The sequence below is a fragment of the Sinocyclocheilus anshuiensis genome, unplaced genomic scaffold (genome assembly GCF_001515605.1).
Source record: "Sinocyclocheilus anshuiensis isolate Anshui unplaced genomic scaffold, SAMN03320099.WGS_v1.1 scaffold476, whole genome shotgun sequence".
Taxonomy (NCBI): Eukaryota; Metazoa; Chordata; class Actinopteri; order Cypriniformes; family Cyprinidae; genus Sinocyclocheilus; species Sinocyclocheilus anshuiensis.
In genome coordinates this window covers 5,579-28,195 of record NW_015554139.1, presented here as the reverse complement: position 1 = coordinate 28,195, position 22,617 = coordinate 5,579, and the positions used below count along the sequence as shown (strand labels likewise).

Here is a 22,617-nt window from a genome sequence, read left to right as displayed (position 1 = left end):
TGAGAAATGTAATATTTGAGTGAACTAACCCTTTGAGTTTGAGTTCTGAACATGTCTGTTTTTGTAACAGCATGTTTCTTTATAACATAGTCTTGTTATTCCTGGTGCTCATTGATTTTACAGATGCTTGGAAAACCATTTGCACTTCAAGGCAATTACAACCCCCTTTTCTCTTTCTCTTCCCGTCCACACTCAGTCTTCAGGGCATGCAGTCTTATGGTCTGGAATTACTATCATGGCATGTGTTTTGGGTCTTGTTTGCTTGAGGAGATGATATATGACATCAGGGAGCGATCTCCAAATAGGTGATGCTTGGGTGAAATACCCATTTTATGCCTGCCCAAGGATGAATAATACATCACAACCCCTGAATCGTTTATTAAAATAAACCACATATGAGGTAAAATCATGACAACATAAAAATCTTTAGTCAATACAACTATATACAGTAGATTATGCAAGGGTCACTACATAAGCCACTTATGAAACTGAGCAGGTATGAAAGCATTTCACTCCTGAATTAGGTTATTTAAGCCACTGATGATAAGCAAATACACACTATTGGATGCAATCTTAATGATCTGTTTAGTCTGGTGGAGATTGGAACAGAGAGATGATGGGGTCCTCATGGTTGGTTATCACCAAGACACTACGAAACTTATCAAATAAAGTTTTCAGCTGCGAGCGACGCATGTTCTCATTGTACATGATCTCTTCCAGGTGATGATGGCCTCTGAAATAATGCAGCAGCCTAAAGAAAGACGAGAAGACACTAGTTTACATGCACCAAAATAATGTGTTTATAACTGGCTCAATCTGACTGAAAATCCTTCATCTAAACACCTCGATCGCTCTGATTGAGCTTTAGCCCGAATGAAATTTCAACTGGATTTTGAAGGGATGGTGTAGATCTAAAATTATCCAAAAACAATTAACATGTAAATGCTTGAATCTGACTATTTTCTCAATCAGATTCAAAGCTACCTTGTGCACATGCACAGGGCCATTATGTGTATATTTACATACATTTTTTCATTTTATGAATGTGCCTATGTTTATTTAGGCATCAAGACAAATATGACAACTACTTTTTCAGTAGCTCCAGTAACATTATTGCAGTGACTTTCTAAAGGTTTTCTGAATGCGGCAACAGAAGTATAAATTCAGAATACATGTAAAGCACATACAAAACAAATATGTGACTCGGATTGCAACATTTAGGCTCCACATAAACAGAAAATTTAGAATCTAGAATAGTACTAAATTAATTCCAATTTATGAAAATGAGTGCATGTAATCATATCTACTGTTCTGTACAAAACTAGGTTTGAGATTGGAAAAATTAGCTATAAAAGACACTCGGTCACCTGGCAAACAAGCGTAGGTCCTCTGGGTTCTGTGCTGCTGGGACACGGAGGATGGCCTGCCGCTCATGTTCAGTCAGGCTGGCCAGAAGAGTTTCTGTCATTCTTTTATTGAGTGGAGAGTCTCCTCCAGTCTGGAGCTCAGCGCTTGAGTTATCCATACTGGGACTTGTGAGGGTCATGTCATCGCTACTTGCTGCAGAGGGAAAATGAGAGAAACTACTGGGACTTTATTTGATCATTAGAGTATATTTTCACTTGTGTGTGTGTTTATGTGTGGAGTTGGAGCTGGCTGAGTTACATACTGGGAGAGCCGAAACTCAGGGCGCTGGGTGTGCTCAGACTCCGGCCTATAACGCGTGTGACTAGGGGTGGCTCCTCCTCCCGAAGACCAGGCTCCTCCTCAACGGGTGGGACCATCAGACAAACATACGTATGGAGCTGAAACAGCAGCCGGTGCTGGAGCATCCAGACCACCATCTGAATGAGCTGGGCCTGCTCAGATATACACATGATGGTGTAGTTACAGCATCTACAAGCAGGGGCTGGGGCTAACTGACAATGACGATCACACAAATCCTGACTTACAGAGATGAAATCAGATCCAAATGCATAAATGCCTTACTTTTCAGCAAATATTTGCTAACATCTGAAACAAGTCAAACACTACTCTATATTCACCTTTCTACTATCTTTCAACATTCACATACAATTGTTGCATTTCGCCATCTAGTGGCAGTTGCACATAACGTCTAAACTGTTTGCGAAGCATCCATTACTCTGTTTATTCACATGGTAAAATAATGAATGTATGAATATATCCACACAAAAACGAGTGACGAGATAAAATCATTAAAACCCATTATAAACGAGGCATTTGTTGCAGTCCTCTTTTGGAAGGCCAAACAAAGTAGCTTCGCTTTCACAACGAAACACACAGCGTCTTCACAACATGGCGGCCGCGGCAACAACAAAACTACAGCAAGAATAATAGTTACACCTTATTTCTTTGCACGAACATTTGGGCGGTGTTATGCAAATCTTCCCACATCGTGACGTAGATATGTGGGGGCGTGTTAGAACGAGCCGTTTTAGGTAGGAGTGGTTGACTCTTAACTTTTATAAAGAATATCTTTGGATTTGAGACTTTAGTCTTTGCAACTTCACAGATCTTCTTTATGCACCAAGAGCTTGTAACACTCCAAAGAGAAAGGAAAAATTGAAATCACATCATATGACCCCTTTAAACAATGTTTTAGTGTTTTTATTTACTTTTGATTCTCGTACTTTTGATTAGAATGCATCACATCTGGTCACCTGGTCGCATATGGTTTAGCCCAAAAGTTAACATTCCTGAAGCTTAAATTGGATCTGAAAATTCTGCATGCTCCTATACATAACTCCACAATGCTCCTGTACTACTTACTATTGGAAATGAATAACTTCCTACCTGCTGTTTGTCAGAAATAGTGAAAAGGCCGCTTTAGACTCTTACCTCATGCACAGGGGCATCTAGTGGATTCCTGAACTCCGACAGAGACACAGGAAGTGAGAACTTAGCTAACATGGAGGGCAGGTCATGGCCTGGAAATTGGAGGGCAAACTGCTCAGCCAAAGGAGAATAGCTGGGGGAGGGAGACATGAAATCATGAATAATGTTTGAGATTTTTGAAGGAATTACAGATTTTTATTGAAATCATGAGAAGATTTTACAGTGTGTACAACAGAAAATGCAAACCAATTTAGAGCTTTAACTGTTTTTTCTCGAAAGCACATACTTACATGCAGATGTTTGCATGGGGAGAGAGCATATACACGTTGTTCTCACAGAGAGGATAGATAATGATGGCTTTACCCCAGTATACCAAATGTGCAGCTATCTGGAAGACCTGAGGGAAGCAATGTAACATTTTAGATCACTGTTTTCAACCACTAGGGGGCCTGAGCAAACTTCCAAGGGGACTCAAGATGACTAAACAAAATAAGACAAAATGAGATTTAAAATAAGGGAAAACAACTAAAAAAATCCAGATATTTCTTATCTTAATTCAACCTCTAAACAATTATTTTATTTTTCTTTAAAGAACCAAGATTCCCACATTTGTAGAAAACCTCGATATACGAGGTAGCCTAATTTGTAATTATTTCTAGACCTGGATTTCAAGTCATGTGAATTCATATTTTTTTATAATGAATTTACATTATCAGGTAGAAATGGTAAAAATATGTTCTTAAAATCCATATCATTAATTGTAATCAAGTAAACCACGAATGACATGTAAATTCAACCATGAAAAGTCAATTCAATTCATTCATTCATTAAAATAAACAGGCAAACAAATAAATAAATAAAAATAAAAAGAGTGGGAACCTTGAAGAAAGATTAAAATTTCTGAAATCCTGAAATTGAATTTACAAAAAATAAGAGTGCCGGGCCTTCGAATATTGTTGTGAACAATACAGGGCCTCGGAGTCATTAAGGTTGAGAATCACTGTTTTAGATTAAAAATAGTTAAGCTCTATCCAAAATTCTATGGCATAATGTTATTACAACAGTAGTTTTTTGTGTTGTCTGTCCACTAGGTGGCAGTATAAGACTAACAATAACAAAAGGAAATGCTGTGACTACAACTTTTCATTTTACTCCCTTATCCTGTGGGTGTCAGCACAGCATTAGATTTTTGCCAAAACTACATCTACAGTTCCACTTTGTCAAACCAGTGAACTATTTCCTTGTGTCAAACATTAAGGGAGGTGCACAGTGCCATCTAGTCTTTGACCTGTAGGAGAGCCAGGTCAGCGTCTTGAGCCAGCTGCTGCAGGTTCTTCACGGCTGAGCAGGTCTTGATGAGCCGGACTAGAGCAGGAGAGCAGTCCAGTGGGAGCTGAGCCAGTAAGGCCTTCTCATTGTCCAGAAGCAGCAGTGCGTGATACGGCCTGCAGGGGGCACACCATCACAACACTACTTGCAGTTCAAATTACACTCTGGTCTTAATAGCAAGTGCACTTGAAAATGCAGGAAATCAGGAGAGGCTAAGGCTATGTTTAGAATATCATATAAGCATACTGGTTACAATACCATACTACTTACTTGTTAAAGTAAATAGTGTACATACTGTGCAATAAAATTAGGAATACTGCATCCCATAAGTAAATGTGATCAAACTGAAGAACATTGGATAAAGACGCAAGAGCATTTTTTAAATATCCTTTTCTTGCATGAAACAGAAATATAAAATTTTTTAAAATACTGCTTGTCTTATCACACTGCTAAAAGTTCGCAAAATGACATTTTTATTTTTCCAGAAAATAACTGGATGCAACTTGCTGAATGAAATGCAACATGAGGGCATGTGACAACATTTGAAATGTTGCTAAATAAGCTGGATATAAGCTGTAACTCACCGAATGGCCTTTAGGCTGCGCTCAAGAGCTTCTGGTGGGATGTGTTTCCCTCCGACACGATGGATTTTATGTGGAAGGCAGAAACTGACCTCAAGCCAGTTATTAATGTGAAGCCGAACCACTCCAGTTGTGCAGAGGCTGAAAACAATAAACAATATCATCATGACAAAAATGACAAGAGCTGTTCTTTATTCTTGTGCCGAATATGCTAATATTTAAAGAATTAGTCACTGACTCACTCATTATTAACACCTACTGGTGGTTTTAGTTAATATTTAAAGTATCATGTAATTTTTTTTGAACAACCATGTAATATTTTAATATTCAAAATATTATTTTTCAAACATTACTCTCATAGCATTATTTATGCAATCGCAACTGCAGTGTAAATACATTTAAATATAAATTTCATCTGATTGGTAACAGCCTATAGTCTTATTATTCTAATATAATTTATTGATTAATTGTAAGAATTTAACATAAAAGACGATGCATGCATCTAATACGGTTGGGGAAAAAAGTAAATATGCCACTGGAAATCAATTTAGGTGGCAAATTTGGACTAATGTTGGTTGGTTTTATTTAAATTTATTGCCATATCAGCTTCATCGACTATTACATGGCAGATACAAATTAAACATTCAACAACATAATATAAAATAAAAAATAAATAAAACAAACATTTGATAAAATTCGACTTAGACAAAAAGACCAGATTAAGCATAATTCTATCAAATATACTTCTTTAAATGTGCTTGTGATAAAAATTGTAAAAGTTTTTCTGGGTCCATAAAACTGTCCTTAAAATTTATAATAAAATTTTACATTTTAAATACGTATACATTTATAATGTTAAGAGACAGCATTGTTTACAGACCAAAAATATATGTTTTATAGAAAAGCTGGTGCTACAGTATTGACTGATTTTAATGCTGACTAATGAAAAAGTAGATTTTTGTTACTGCTGTGAGCTAACAACCACACAGAATATGAAGAATATGAAACGCTTTGGGAGTCAGCTGTCCATGACAGGCCTAAACCAGCCAAGGTACCTACACAAAAACAATAATTATCATCTAATTATTGTTATTTACAAAATCCCAGAAAACAATAAGACATAATTTTTGTAAACATTACTCACCCCTAACAGAACGATCAATTAGATCAATTATAGCCCTAACTAACCTATCCATTACTCCTAACCATAACCAACCCCTATGAGGTAAATTTGTTGTGTTGTTGTCAAAGCGTCTAACCCCAGTTGACAAGAGTGCTGGGGTAAATGACGTTCAACATAAACCTACTCACCTGTCATAGGCCTCTTTTAGGTCTCTTGCTAATTTACACTTGGGAAGGATCTGGCGAAACGGCGACTGTGGGGTGCCGTCCGCTATAATGAAAGGTGAACAGCTTGGTGGAAATCATGTAACACCTTCAGTAATTCTATTTGCAGGACAAACACTGCACATTTCTAGGGAAGGAGATGTCTCACTCTCAGTCATGGTGGTGACCTCGTCCTGCACAGCCAGCATGAGCTTGGCCTCTCTGGTGAGGTATTGACACCTGCGCTCCTCGTGCTGCAGGGCGATAGCAATGCGACGAGACAGGTTATGCATACAGTTGATGACTGAGGCGTCTGCATTGGCCTGTAGAAGGCAGAAAATCAAGATGAAAGATGGTTATTGTTCAGTTGATCAGTGGGTCAGTGACATGATGCACATTTTTTGCTCTTATCTATTAATTCATTACACAACATTAAAATGCAATAATTCATGCATACAATGACTTGACTGCACCTTTTCTATGATGAGCATGTTTTTAATTTGTATTTAAATTCATTTTGATATAGACTTTGAAATAGACTTAAATATAGATTTTGAAATAGACTTGGGAAAAAAATAGATGCATTTCAAAAACAATTAGGTAGTGTGGCATAATCTATGATTATTTCTTATTTCTTAGAGATAAAAAATATTCTAACAAAAATATTTTAATAAAACTGTTTGATTACTTAGATTTCAAACTATTTTGTTCAAATCAAAATCATGTGGTTTAACAGTCATATATGTATTCATGGTGTGAGTCATTAAATTTAAACATGTTGAAAACAGCATAAAGGATTTTCAAAAGCATATGAAACCAACATGAATACAAGTAGTACATTTCTAAGCAATTAGCGTGTATTTTAAAAGTACATTTTAGATGATTTTTCCCTTTCCTGGACTCATTGTCATTGACCATAATATAAAATTAAATTACAGGTACAGCTCCGCCAAAAAGCTGACTTTGTTGGCATTTGTTGGTTTTTTGCTTCTAACTTTTTTTGTTTTATTGTTCAAAATACCTTTCACACAGCAAAAGGGGTTTTTCTTTTCAGATGTGGGGAGAATGTGCATATGCAAAGCACCATAGTTACATGATTATATACAAGGACATAAATCTTTATTAAACATATCAAAGAACTATTATAATCTGAAGTGTATATCATCTAATTATAATTTATAATCTATTTATATATCTTATATTTTATAATTATATAATAAGGTATTCAGTTAAATCCACAAGTTATTAAACAGTTCACCAAAATACATGACGTGTGTATGAAAACAATGATATTTTGTAAATATTAATTTGATCAGTTGATTGGGTCATGGATGTGACACTTTTTCTTTTTTTTGTCTATATTAATTTGTTAAAAAATACATTACAAATGCATTAACTCATGACTTGAATAAACCTCTTCTAATGTAAACAACTTCTGGATTAAAATTAATTTTGATATTTTAGAGGGGGCATAAAGTACAACCCAACCAAAAATACAACCCTTTAGCAACCTAATATTTTATTGAATATTTTCTTGATTCAAACGTGCACATATGGTAAATTTGCAGATTATTGGTGAGCATAGTGATGGAGGGAGTGTACCGAGAAAGGGAGTGGGCATGCTGGAGAACTGATATGAGTGCGAGTTTGCGTTTTCTGCAGCTGGAGCTTTGACTCAGCACTCTGCCGTGTCAAGTCTTGGTGGCACAGGGGTGGGTCTGATCGTGTGCAGTCTGATTGTGCCGCCTCCCTGTCACTCAGTCTGATAGACAGCACACTGGAGGCTTATCACAATCTGCACCCTTTCTGAGAAACCAAAACTAAAATCTTGAACTCAGATAGCTTCACAAACAGCCGATTCACTATACAGTGCCTCCCCAATTATTTAGGCAACGAAGTCACAATTAAAATTGTACACATTTTATTTCAAAATATAACAAATATCAAACCATGGTTAAACCAAATGATAAGTCTTCAGATACTGTACATTCTGTTTTACCACTGTTTTAAAATACTTTGCATTTGGTTTGATATCTTATAGATTTAATGTCATGATAGTCACACATTTTAAGTGTATCTTAATATTTTTGTTGGCCACTGTATCTCAAATAGTGATGCACAAAATATTTTGCCTTATATTCGTGATAATATATTAATTGCTAAACTTTTAAATTGACAATGAAGTCAATTTATACATTAAAATGTACACATTTTATTGCAATATGTAACAAATATCAAACCAAATGATGAAAGTCTCCAGATGCTGTACATTTTGCACCTTACTTTAAAACAAAATACTATTGTTTTATACTGCATAACCTACAGCATAGCAAACTGTGTGTTTTGCTGGAAACGTGTCATTGTGTTTTTTTCTTTAAAATAAATTTCATCTGGTTTGGTATTTTATATACCTAATGTCATGACAGTCACACATTTTCAAGGGTATCTTATTATTTTTGTTGGCCACTGTATCTCAAATAGTGGTGTGCAAAATATTTTTCACTTCTATTCATGATAGTTTATTTATTTTTCTTTCACATATGTATTAATAGATTTGTGTTCATTAAGAGTTTAAATATACTGTTTTCTTACCCTTAATGCAAAAACAACACTGAACAGGATCATGGTGGGCAGTTCTCTTTTGGGGGAGGGGTCCGTTTTGGAGACCTGGTGAAAGGAACATTGTTAATAAATAGAATTAGATTAAGCTCATTTTATTACTAAGCATGTATTTCAAGAAATAATCATGTGATGATAATCTTAGAACAACTATAAATAATGTTCTGCTTCTGCTTTCTTTTAATGTTGTATCATGACAGTAAATTAACTGAATGTTGCATAAAGAGTATTGCAGTTCAGATTATTAAAAAAGTACAGTCTTATAAGAAACGACATAGTATTTATTTTTGAGAAATAAATGTTAAATGTGAAACAAATGAACTATTAAGTAAGTCTATGAAGATTATACTTTCATTGTGCAGGTTAGTATAACAGATCATGATGCATTTTATGATGCAGCATACATAACAGAGTTCTTTTCTGTTAGTTCTTTTAATAATCTGAATCAATACTCAATTTACTTGTAGCTTGACTTTATTTGTTATAAATCTTAGCTGGTAAATAATGTTACATTTTCATTCAACAAATGCAGAGTATTTGTCGGCAGGAGGAGTATTTCATGGTACAGTGGACTAACATATTTTCTCTCTAACAGAAGGTGGAGCTCTTAGCCTGTGATCACGGCAGTCACCAGTGCATTGGCAGTTTATCATTTATCATTATATACATCACACATAGTTTCCTGATGACTCAAACATTCTAGATGTTTATGGGAAGAATAAATGGTCACCAAATTGTACAGTTCAAAATAATTTCCTTCACCCTCAGACTATGACCTAACAGCAATACAACATTCAAAAGTTTGCAGTCAGTAAGTTTTTTTTATTATTATTATTTTAAAGAAATAATTAATACTTTTATTTAGCAATTATGTGTCACATTGAGCAAAAGTGCCAGTAAAGACATTTATAATGTTACAAAACATTTCTTTTTTTTTTTCAAATAAATCCTGTTCTTTAGAACTTTCTATCAGATTTTGGTTTCCACAAAAATATGAAGCAGCTCAACTGTTTTCAACATTGATAATAATAAGAAATGTTTCTTGAGCAGCAAATCAGCACATTAGAATGGTTTCTGAAGGATCATGTGACACTGAAGACTGGAGTAATGATGCTGAAAATTCAGCTTTGCATCACAGAAATCAATTACTTTTTAAAATATAATAAAATAGAAAAGAGTCGTTTTAAATTATAATACTACTTCACAATATTACTGTATTGGTCAAATAAATGCAGTTTTTTAAAAACATTACAAAATCTTACAGACCCCAAAACTTTTGAATGGTATCATGTATATCAGACACATCATATGTCTTTTAACTGGCCTGACATCTTTCATATAGACATTTGGCATGTCTCACCTGAATAGTATGTGGAGGCTGCAGTAATGTTGGATGTCCGACGAAGCGCACATTGTCTATTTTTAGTTCAAACTTCTTGCCGCACATATCAGACTTGGTGGCCAAGATGGTGGCGAGAATACTATCAGAAAACCTTTTAAGGGAAAGGAATAAAAAAAAAAAAAAGGAATAATTGACAGTGAACACAGAAGAAGTGAAACTAAAATCAGTTAATTACAGTGGTGTGTCTGATCGGCTTTCAAGCGCTAATCTACTCAGCCCTGAGAATTATACACTCCAACCCATATTTCTAGGGGATTCACAAGGGACGGGTGATTGGGCAAATGATTTGGTAAAGCCTCTAGACTTTTTGTTTTCTGATCTAAATATACCAATAACCTCTAAAAGTTGAGAATGTGTGGTGATTGGATCTATCTGGCAGAGTGATGAACCTGTCCTGTATCTATCTATTTCACCCATTCAGACAAGGCTTTTTAGAGAGAATCAAACCCCATGAAAGCCCATGGTACAAAAGTCGGTGGTCTGATTTAATCTCTTTCAGTGGTGAAATTATTTTGGGAGTAAAAAATGAAAGGAAAACAGGTCTTTAAATGTGTTGGGTTTATGAACATTGCATTAATGCAGGACCATCACCTGTTCAGCATTTGATTGAATGACATTTCTTGATTGCTAAATTAACCCAGGCGATTCATTATTGTGGAATAATGTATTTCAAAGAATGTAACACAATTATAATATTGCTACTTTTTCAAATCTGTTACTGTGGCCCAAGATTGAAAGTGATATTATGATCTTAGATTACATAAATAATAAATAACACACAATTACTCACAGTTTCCCAGATTACATTTGCCATTTGAATGCATATATATATATATATATATATATATGTGCACTATGCCAGACGAATTATCAGGGAGAAAAGGTGAACAAAGATGGGGTGCTCTGGAGAAAGGAGAGGTGGTTCAGAATGGTGGTTTAATCTTACCCTGCTACCAACTGTTCATCAGTTAGTGGAGTTTGTTCTCTGAAATGGGAATAGGGCCATAAAAAAGAAAGAAAGAAAGAAAGAAAAACACAAACAAACAAAAAGGGAAAATGCAACAGACAAGTTGCCAGGATGCATGACATAAGGGTGACAAAAAACAAACCAAATTTTAAGATTTAAGATTGGTCAACAAGGACAGCACGTTAATGTGGCATCAATTTTAAATTGTGATATTTGTCCTTTCTTTCTTTTTTTTTGTCCTTACTTTATACATAATATATGAACTTATCATTTAGGTGTCCTTTGTGATAACATATAGTAAAACATGATGATGTTTAGCATTGTTTTTTTTTTATGCAGGTGCATTTTTTATGATTTATAATTTAGCCTATAATAGTAGTTGTAGTTGTAGCAGTAATAATAATATATCTAAAATACATTTGAAATTTTACACTGTAATAAACTTTTAACTAACTTCTCTTCTGGATCAGCTCATAAATATATTGCGTTTCTTAAATGAATAGTTCATCCAAAAATGAAAATTTCCTGAAAACACACTCACCCTCAGGCCATCAAAACGTAGACGAGTTTGTTTCTTCATCAAAACAGATTTAAAGAAATTTAGCATCACATCACTTGCTTACCAATGGATCCTCCGGGTGCCTGTCAAAATGAGTTCACACAGCTGATAAAAACATCACAATAATTCACAAGCAATCCACACAAGTCCAGTCCACCCATTAACATCTTGTGAAATGAAAAGCTGCATGTTTGTAAGAAACAAATACATCAATAAGGTGTTTTTTACTTTAAACCGTAGCCTCTGGGCAAAAGTCCATAATCCATAACAACACTTCCTCCAGTGAAAAAATCTCGTGTTCTCCTCTCACATCAAAATCCACCAACATATTTGTTAAGAACCGTTTTGGACTGTTTTCGCTTGCAAAGAGTGTTCGATTTGTGCTTATTTCTCTCCTGATTAAGAAGACATTAATTTTTCTCTGGAAAATAAAATATTATGAATAGAATAGTGGAAGCAACTGTTTAATACAAAAACCCTTAAAGGGATAGTTCACCCAAAAATGAAAATTCTGTCATCACTTACTCACCCTCATGTTGTTCCAAACCTGTAGGAGTTGCTTTCACAATCTTCAAAATATCTTCTTTTGTGTTCAACATAAGAAAGCAACTCATACAGGTTTGAAATGGCATGAAGGTGAGTAAATGATGACAGAATTTTCATTTTTGGGTGAACTATCCCTTTAATGATGGGTTTGTTTCTTACAAACATGCAGCTTTTCACTTCACAAGACATTAACTGATGGACTGGATTTGTGTGGATTACTTGTGGATTATTGTGATTTTTTTATCAGCTGTTTCATTCTGACGGCAACCATTCACTGCAGAGGATCCACTGGTGAGCAAGTGATGCAACGCTAAATTTCTCCAGAACTGTTCTAATGAAGAAACAAACTATCTACATCTTGGATGACCTGAGAGTGAGTACAATATCATTTCTGGGTGATCTATTCCTTTGAGCAATAGATCACCCAGACCCAGCATAATATCCAGACAACAATCTAAAATCATCCAACACAAAAACATATAGCACAATGGACATAATGAACTATTGGTGAAACTGGCAATCTCTTGACATCATGCCACCATGGATTACTGCATGCAGAAAAATGCTTACAACAACAGAATGCACAGAAAACACAACTCTAGTATAATTTACATCAACAACATTAATCGTTCTAAAGAAACTTACAAAAGGAATAATAAACCCTTAATTCCTGTCTTTGCATAATACCTTGAATCACCATCCTGGTCCTCTACAGAGTCACCTGAGGTATTCAACACATATGGACTCCGCTGTTTTGCTTTGATGAAAGAAAATACACACATTGAAAAGGACCATTCTTTGTGTATATTGCATGTGTAAAGTGGCAGTGGAAATACAAAACAGTCTTTTTGCAATGCATCAATTACAGGGAACTGCTGGTGTGGCAGTGTCAGTTTGATACAGAATTACACACAGAAGAAGAGGAAGCAGGAACACTTACATGTTGCTGATGAAGTGTTTTCAGATACCCTCTGAAACGGGTATCGGAAGAGTAGTTTATTTCCTCTGCTGCCAGAGCTAACTAGTATAACACTTATGGGGCTTGTTTTTTCTCCATTTGGCTGCAGGCTGGATTCGACCTGTTTCGGCATCAGCTTCGCATCTGAATTTAAATCTACAGACCACTGCTTGTACATCCTGACGCGTTTTCTTAAATGTATATAATCTCAAGCGAATTAAGTTTGCAGCTGGACAGGTGTGGACAACTGAAGGGTTGCACTGCATGAACATTTACCTGAATGAGTATAAGACACCTTGTGCATTTGTTGAATTGCATCTCAAATAACATGAGGGGAAAAAAATAAAAGAATTGAACAAAACGAATTTGAGAGATAATAGCAGCATAACAAATTCTGTTAGCCTGCTCGCTAGCCAAAACCACAACACTAACGCAAAACAGTTACTGTTATCAATCACAAGATAATAAATCAAAATGTTTTATCCACCAGTCACCTTCTGGCGCCATGTGAATATGTGCAGCTAATCTGACAGTTAAGTTTAGCAAAGAAAGCTGCGTAACTAAATGTCATCCCCTTAACTGAGACACAGCATTACAGCAGATCAGTGTTTGGTGTTACACTACGTGCGCCGTAGAAATACGAATGGCTAGATGCAAAGGTTCCGCATATATCCTATCGTACAAAAATGAATGAAAGAATAAATGAATAAATCACACATTAAGTTAAATTCATTCGTTTTACACGTTTTAAACATATGTTTATTCAATTTAAAGAGCTTTGTCCCAGGTTCTGACAATTTGAAAACGGTGAAAATAAACATAATTTGGTTATATTAGTTGTCTCTTCTTATTTTATCTACCCTTTAATCTCTCTCTCTCTCTCTCTCTCTCTATATATATATAGAGAGAGAGAGAGAGAGAGAGAGCTAGGTAGGTTACTTGAAAATTATATTCTGTTACTGATTCCAAATTACATGACAAAAGTTGTAATTAGTAATGTAGGTTAATCCATTACATTACACATTTTAGGTAATATAATCAGACTACTTTTTTATTACTTTTAGATTACTTTTAAATAGAATAATTTTGTACCATATTGATATAAACATACAAAGGGAAAGGAAATGTATTTTATTCATTGTTATTAACAACATGAAGTGCATTAAACATTACATTACATCAAGGTTTCCCAACCTGGGGTTCATGAGGGAACCGCAGGGGGTTCATGAGTTTAATGAAAAGTTAATAATTAATTGCATCATAAAAATGTACAATTAAATTAAACTATTTTAAAATAACAATTAAAATAAAACACTTACTAAAAAAATTTATATTTTATTTGTTTACCTGCATGTCATGTGAACATTAACCAACGTCAGAGAACCGTGAACATGCAAATGTGATACTTAATAATTAAAATATTTATTTTAAAATCTCAGGGGTACTTTAAGTAAATATATTAGGTGAAAGAAAAAGTTGGGGAATCCTTGCATTACATGTAAATAAGAAATTACTTGAATTTGTGCATGTTTATGTGTTTGAAAGACAAAAGCCTTCCAAACACACAGTAATACATGGTTAAATAACCACTGAGTGATAATTCAAATACAAATTAATTAGTGTTTATCAGTATTTGATGCAATGTTGAAATGTTCAGAAAACACTTCTTAATACGGAAATGATTTTTGTAAACCCAGTGGTCAAATGCTGTGGCCTCTCTCAATAAACTAATGACTGGTATTTGTGTGAATGTCTACAAAACCAAAGACTTTCTGAATGTATATAAGCGTTAGGCTATTTTAGAAAGGAAAACTTAAAAGATGGAAAAGAAGAATGAGGGAGAATCAATAAATTATGAATAATTTATTGCTATTGTGTGAATAATATGTAAATCAATAAAAAAGTAACTGTAGTCTGATTACAAGTATTTTAAAATGTAAGTTAATCTTATTACAAGTACTTAATTTTTGGAATCTGGACACGTAATCCAGATTACATGTAATCAGTTACTACCTGTCAAGGTTTCTGTTAGTTTGGACTGTGTTTTCATCCTTCCTGCCCTATTGGTTGTCATGGTTATTCATTTGATTATGTTCAGGTGTGTCTATAGTTATCACGTATATGTTAGTTCAGTTCTGTTTGTGTTTCCTTTGCCTGGTCTCATCAATGTTACCCTGTGTTTGGATTGCCTGTGTGTTGGATTAAAGACATTCGAAACCTTCATCTTCATCTTCGTGCATTTGTTTACAGCAGAGTGTGAAAGAAGACCGAACCCTAAAGTGAAAGTATAGCAGCGATTTTTTTTTTTTTGATTTTGAGTGTGTTCACGTTTTTGTTTTTGTTTTTTCTGACATCATGGACCTCCCTGCCGTACACCTCCTGTGCCTTGAGCAAGGAGCTTTTTATTTTTGTTTGGATTTTGTGCATTTCTTCCGTCTCCTCAGGTCTCAGCCACTTCTGCTGTCCAGTCAACTCCGTCCCCCATTAGTCCCAGAGGTTCCATCTCAGGCCTGCTGGGAGTCTTCGTCTCCTAGACCTGAGGAGCCTGTGGCTCTGCTTTAGGCCTCGGATGGCTCCACTCTACCTCGTCCCAGCATCCAGACACCTGCGCCTGCACTCCTCCCACCCTCGATTCCGGTGTGGACCATCGGCCATTCAGCCTCGCCAGGCTCCCTCGGTTAGTCGAGTCCACCTGGGTCGGAAATCACCATGCCTTCGCTGCGGACTTGCAGGCCGTCTGCTGCTCTTTGGCCCTCCACCCCTTTGGCTACGGCCTGCTCCACCCTCCCTCAGGCTCCGCCTCCTTCAATGGTTGCACCAGCTCGCCCTCTGGCCTCCACATCCCCACTTATATCTTGACCGATCATCGCTACGGCTCCGTCACAACTGCCTGGATCCTTGGCGTCACTCCACCTCCTCAGCTCTCTGTCTGCACAGTCGGCTCCACCTCCATCTCCGTCATCGCCTCCGGTCGTCCCCATGGCGGCGTGTGTTCCCATCATGCCTTGGCTCCTCCCTCCAGTGACGCCGCCATGGACGCATTCATGGCTGTAGCCTGGCCCTGCATTCCATTCGGAAGGGCTCATCCCTATGCCCTAATCCCTTCAAAGGGTTTACCCTCCGGAGTGAGAGCTTTGAAGGGTTGAAGGGTGTAGGGGACCAAACAACTGTTCCTTGAAGTGCCCTTCTGCGTCATCATCACATGCACACACGGAGGCGCCGTCATCATGCAAAGAATCTGCGCAAAGGATCATGGGAGCCCAAAGTGTCCATCAGTTGTACCCTTCGAAATCCTTCATTCCGAAAGGCCCTTTGAAGTGGCCAGTTTTGAGCACTTCGGTTTGGAACGACCCTTCAATATGGCGGCCATGATTGTTTTCACTCTGAAGTGCCCTTCGGAGGGCGATATATCCCGTTTGGAACATACCGTCGGTTTCCATTCGCCCCCTACTGCTCAAGGCTCCTAACTTGGTCATCTCCTCCCCCTCCACCTCCCTGGATTTTGTTTGTCATCCTCCTCCCAGTTGCCTGTTTGCACCATCCCTTCCCCTCTCCCTCATCCTCCTCATCATCACAGCACGAGGACACGCCTTCCGGGAGGGGGCGTATTGTCACACATCACATGGACTTTAATTTCAGTTTGCACCATCTTTCCATAATAAGTTGTCATGGTTGTCCATTTGATTTAGTCATTATGTTCAGGTATGTGTGTCTTATTATCATGTGTATTTAAGTTTGGTTCTGTTTCAGTCTAGTTGTCCGGTGTCATCAGTTCTTGGGTGTGTTGTATGCTACTCAGTTCTTGTGGATTATTGTGTGGACTTATTAAATATTACCTGTTTGCCTTCATCTTCATCTTCCATACAACCACCCGCGTGACACTACCCAGTTATATAATTGTTAATAAATAAATAAATATTATTATTATAAAATAATCCCACAGGGCCACAACTATAGTTGAAGAAACTTGCAATCAAAGGACCTGTAGATGCAATATTCGATAGAGATTATAGATAGAGTATACATAGAATATTAGATAGAGACGTGGAGCAGGGATACAAAATGTGTCAAACAGAATTATATAACCTTCGATATTAATAGAAACTAACCATATTATGATTAATAAATTATAATAAGTAGATCAGAAGAACTATGCACATTATTGTTGTTGCACATACATCACTGTCTGTATATTACTTTTCATTGTTAAAACTGACTTTTATGCATCATAAACAAAATGTTATGATAAAAATCACAATTAATTTGTAGTTTGCAGTTGTTGTAAATTATTTTAATGGATTTGCAGAGTCATACATTTTAATTTTACTAATCAGATCATGGACAAATAAACATTTACCTGAACTTTAGCTAAAACGTCACATTTTAGTTTTAGATGGACAGTTAAGAATCAAATTATACAATAGTAAATAGCACAATAGATATCATAGACACCATATCTACATAATTAGTAAGCAGCACACAACTGAAAACAGAGTCTACTTGGTACACAATACACAATAACAGTAACATTCTGTGGTTCATTTTTGAGCATGAATGTCATTTTGAGTTGAAAATGAACTCCAGATGTAACAAAATCACAAGTTACTAAACCTAAAATGCAATGATACAACAGTGTAAATACAGCTGGAAAACAGCAAAAAATCAACCTTATTAATTATTCATGCCCCAGTGCATGATGGGAACACCAGTATCAGAAAAGTTGAGTAGGTTTTACTTAATTTTATAACGTTGATATTTATGCTTTAATTTCTACAGGTTTGAATTGTGTACTAATAAAGAATTTACTTTTTTTTTTTTTCCTGAACTAACTTTTTTGTGTAGAAATTACGTTTGTTTTCTGTAGTATTTACTTCACCACAGTCCTGCTGATTTTAATGTTATCTTCACACAGTTGAAAAACATTGACAAAGACTTGGTGGTACAGCTTGCTGTTCCTCTCTTCTCAATGTAAATCAGTTCTTCAATGCAAAAAGACAGGAAAACTCACAATATGTACAGAAAACAAAAAAAGAGGGACTCACTGAGCCAGAATTATTACAACTAACAAATCTAAATTAAAGGAGAGGGACATATAAGTTGTAGTTGCCAAATATCTCACACTATACAATTGCCTGAGGTACAAGAACTCTGAGATCCAGAACCATCCTAATGTAGGCTAATAATGTCTGCACATATCGGCAAGGCCCTCCTTGCATCAAAGAGTTGGAGCGGGACCTGCAGAGGCATACCATCATTCTGTAGCATGTCAGAACCATCTTGTCAGAGACTATAGGTTCCCCTAAGTCTGCTTAAGAAATTGAGATCAAATAAGATCTTTTGAGTGTTTTAATAGGCTAATTTTGAGTGTAATAAAATATCACTCCATAACCACTGCTAATGCTGAACATGATGGCAACACAAATGGTGATGCTCATTAGCCAATGAGAAATGCCTAATATCATTTTTGCTATATGCTAAAGTAGTCTAGCTCATTCACTTGACAAATGAAAAGACTCAAAATCCACCCTTGATTGAATGCTTTATTTATATACCTTTTGAAATCTTTAATGCATGAATCATGATTGAATTGAGGCAGAGATCTCGAGCAGGACTTCAGAGGTAACGGCTGGAGAGAGCCGCCACAACTACGGACAGAAATTTCTGCCAGGTGGCCTGAACAGCAGGGCTGAGCGCGGATCCAAATGCGCTCGCAACGACGATGGTGAGACAATCGGCCAACAGCTGTGTGAGTCAAGAAAATTTGCATTTGTTAGGCAAGTCATAACTGTATAACGGAGTTGTTGTGATATCGTTATTGACAAGCTCAAACTTAGAAAATCAAGAAGTAGCATGTACCCTGAAGTTATCTGGATCGACGTTGAGTTTGTCGCAGTGCAGCTGGCTGAGTTCAGAGTAAGTGCCTTTGATGTTATCCAAGTTCTTCACGGCTTTGTCCAACGCATTTAGCACTGTTCTGCCATGCTCTGACACCTTGGGATTGCCCAGGATTGCAGCTGCACTGGATAGGTTTCCAAAGGCACCGAAATACCTCTGAGTCCAGGGATAAACAATCAGCACCCTGCCATATGAAACAATGAAAATACATAAATCCAAAGTCTATTTAAAATACATCACTGAATGATCAACCTGGTATGTATATCTCCTTTTACACACAATCAAATTACCTTGAGCCTGGGGTCCGATTTTATCGACGTTGATTTAGCCACAGACACTCGCAATAGTACTGCGCTCAGAATCTGACCACTCCACCATTGTGATTATCTCTTTACTTTTTTAACAAGTGTGAATGCTGAACATAGATAGATGCTCGCGGAGTTTTTATTTATACTGCACTCTCCGCCCCACATCAGGCGTTGAGACTGATTGGCTGTGTGGTTGTTCATATTTGGACCCGATCCGAGCTAATGCTACATTTTGATTAGAATCTGCAAAGTTAGATTTGTCAGGAATATATTTCAAACATCACAAAATAAGTATGGATTCAATCATCAAAATCACGAATATATGCTTACCCCGAAAAAAACTGGACAACTTAATCGGTGGCAACCCTGTAGATGAAAAGCTCGTGTTTTATCTAACGTTAAATTAACCAAAACGAACGCATCTAATAGATAATTGAAGTTTTTAATTTGAACGAGTGCCAGCTCTTTTTGCTTTATCTAGACATTCAGACCCGCTCCTCCCATTTCATAATGTTCTTAATTTGATAAACTTTGATAACCGTGGATGTGATGTCCTTTTTGAGTTGCTCCACCTTTAGGTTCCATTTGGTGTCCCCAAATGACCCCAAAGCATATTTTAGCCTACATGCAAAGACAGTAGACTGAATGGTATCTTACTGTTAATTAAAAAAAAAAACCCGCAAGGACAGTATTATTTCACACACACACACACACACACACAAACAAACAAACAGTTAGCCTACATTTTCCTACTTGTCGCAGTCCTTCAGTTGTTTTGTTCGATACTGTATTTCTGGAAAATGATTTAGTATATTACATCACTTTGTTCAGTGATGATAGAAAACAGACAAATGGCATTTTTCCTCCATTTAAAAATAAATAAAATAAACAAATATAAAAAATAAATGAATAATAAATAAATAAATAAATATATACCATTCAATATTTTTGATCAAATAATGAATGATGAAATGAACTGACTAAAATCGCCCGAAGCTTAATTGTTGGCTTAAGTCTGAGAGGTGGAGCTGGTGAGATGTTGGGTGTGGCAGCACTTCGCGTTATAAAAAGACCCCTGATCCTACACCTAAAACTCTGCTCTTGTGATAACAAGGTGGAAAGGGTCAGAAAATGAGTTTGACAGCTAAGGATAAAGCCTTGGTCAAGGCCTTCTGGGGTAAAATCTCTAATAAGACCGATGCCATAGGCCAAGAAGCTCTGGGAAGGTAAGAGCTCTACATTTAAATTTGACTTATTTGACTTCAAAAACACCCACACATCAATGTCGAACAGTTTTGCCAAAACTATGTGCAATAAACGGATTCTTCTCCTTTCCACAGAATGCTTGCTGTCTACCCTCAGACTAAAACATATTTTGCTCATTGGCCTGATCATTCTCTCAGCTCCCCCCATGTGAAGAAACACGGCAAAACTGTGATGGGAGCCATCACTGAGGCTGTGGGCAAATTGGATGATCTTATTGGTGGACTGAGCTCCTTGAGCGATCTCCATGCCACAAAACTCCGCGTAGACCCTGGAAACTTCAAGGTAAGATACTTGCTAATGTGCTGTTGCAGTGTTTCAATCCTTTCACTTAGGCCTACATGTGAATTATTAATTCATAGTGTATTAACTGTTTCTGTCCCATAACATCCTCGTGACTCTAGCAGTTAATTTCCCAGCTGACTTCACCGCAGAAGTGCACGTGGCCGTGGACAAGTTCCTTGCGGCTCTGTCTGCAGCCCTCGCTGATAAATACAGATAAGCTCACCATTCCGGGGCTTCTCGTTTATCTGCAAACAGAGGCACTTCAAATAATAAAGCTAAAATATCAGATGTAATTAATAAAAAAAATAAAAATAAAAATAAAAAAGCTGTGTAAATATTTTACTCGGTTAAAAGTAGCCTACAAGTGTCTGGCCAAAAACATACTTGAGTGAAGGTAAAATTGTACTTCAAATACAACGCAAAAATAAAAACGAGAGAGGAGATTTAATAATTTTGAATTATCTTCTCGATGCAAAAAAAAATTGCATAAAATATTTTTGAAGGCTATTTTTATTTTAATCGGTAACGCTTCAAAATTATAGGTTGTTTACAATCGTTTGCTTATTTGTACATAACATGTTACAAAATTACGTAAATTAACTTTTTTTTTTTTTTTACATATTTCTTCATTTTGATGAATTCATAGGCTAAATATATTTTGTCCATTATTTTCGTCCGTTGTTAATAAACATCACTTTATGGTGACTGAAATCTCAACCATTTATACCGACCAATACTCCTAGTAACGAATTAAGACAACTTTTACGCGCATCTGATTGACAATTAAATTGCGCGCTCTTAATGTCAATGTTGTGGATATTATAGCAGTTTGTTTCGTACATTCAGGCTGGACCATCGTGAAACATGAGGTAAGAGTTCTCAAATCATTTGAATATCAACTTCCTATTTACAAATTATTTTTTCTCTCAAATTAGCGTAATAAAATAATCTCTTTTTGTACATAATAGAGGACAGTATATGCTTCATGACAAGGGCTGCGTTTCCCGAAACCTTCTTAACGCTACGTCATTCTAAAGTTATACCTAATATGTGCTTCCCGAAACGTACTTAAAGTATACCTTCTGTAAGACTAAAACTGTCATTAGACTGATGGTTTTTATTATATTATACAAAGTACATCAGCTGGCAAACCATTAGGAGTCTATATAAAGGGAATGATTGTGGTGGGGAGTTTGGTCAAACTATAGCAGCGATACAGCGAATAGTTGTGCTAATATATTTTTCTTTCTTGGTTTTCTTCCCTGATGTGATTTATGTTGCAAAGCGAAAGTAAAAGTTTCACGCAAGTTCTTTGCGTTCTAACAGGAAAGAATTCCGGGTCTTTATTTATTTAGAGTCAACACTTCTTTTATAAAGAACACCGCTTTCTCACATAACGCACTGAAACAGCCCTTGCATAGAATGAATAATCGATTCTCGAGGTATCCATATCAACCAATTCAGCACCACCGCCATGGACAGCACCTGGTAACGTCGAATGTATACCTTGCCCGGTTCAGACTACACGATTTTAGCCCGATTTTGCCACGATTTGTTTGACGTAGGGTGTCGTGGGGATTCGTAAATGACAATGGGCGTCGGGACGCAAGATTCTATCGTTTCAGCTCGTGTAGTGTGTCATAGTGGACAGCAACCGATTCCGCGTCTGCGATGCTTCATGACATCTGGGCTGCGTTTCCCGAAACCTTCTTAATGCTACGTT

The 22,617-nt window shown here is 36.5% G+C and overlaps 2 protein-coding genes and 1 pseudogene across 4 annotated transcripts; 1 reads left to right on the top strand and 2 right to left on the bottom strand.

Moving 5' to 3' along the window:
- Positions 1 to 22: 22 nt before the first annotated feature.
- Positions 23 to 13,764, bottom strand: LOC107670498 (nitrogen permease regulator 3-like protein). 3 transcript variants are annotated; one of them, XM_016463124.1, is made up of 14 exons: positions 13,126 to 13,764; positions 12,873 to 12,942; positions 11,060 to 11,098; positions 10,072 to 10,204; positions 8,685 to 8,759; positions 6,262 to 6,415; positions 6,078 to 6,159; positions 4,770 to 4,907; positions 4,145 to 4,301; positions 3,147 to 3,253; positions 2,860 to 2,989; positions 1,670 to 1,859; positions 1,368 to 1,560; positions 23 to 751 (listed from the first exon to the last, which is right to left on the bottom strand). In XM_016463124.1, exons 1-14 carry the CDS (start codon positions 13,319 to 13,321, stop codon positions 586 to 588), a joined length of 1,830 nt encoding a protein of 609 aa, XP_016318610.1. In that variant the 5' UTR covers positions 13,322 to 13,764; the 3' UTR covers positions 23 to 585. The 3 variants fall into 3 exon arrangements, with proteins under 3 accessions (XP_016318610.1, XP_016318611.1, XP_016318612.1); XM_016463125.1 differs by lacking the exon at positions 11,060 to 11,098 and having other exon boundaries at positions 24 to 751; XM_016463126.1 differs by lacking the exon at positions 23 to 751 and having other exon boundaries at positions 1,467 to 1,583.
- A 4,904-nt stretch (positions 13,765 to 18,668) lies between these two features.
- On the bottom strand, positions 18,669 to 19,467 carry LOC107670502 (hemoglobin cathodic subunit beta-like; annotated as a pseudogene).
- A 1,006-nt stretch (positions 19,468 to 20,473) lies between these two features.
- On the top strand, positions 20,474 to 21,327 carry LOC107670501 (hemoglobin subunit alpha-like). The gene is made up of 3 exons (XM_016463128.1): positions 20,474 to 20,572; positions 20,687 to 20,894; positions 20,983 to 21,327. The coding sequence occupies exons 1-3, from the start codon at positions 20,478 to 20,480 to the stop codon at positions 21,109 to 21,111; spliced, it is 432 nt and encodes a 143-aa protein (XP_016318614.1). The 5' UTR covers positions 20,474 to 20,477; the 3' UTR covers positions 21,112 to 21,327.
- Positions 21,328 to 22,617: the final 1,290 nt, after the last annotated feature.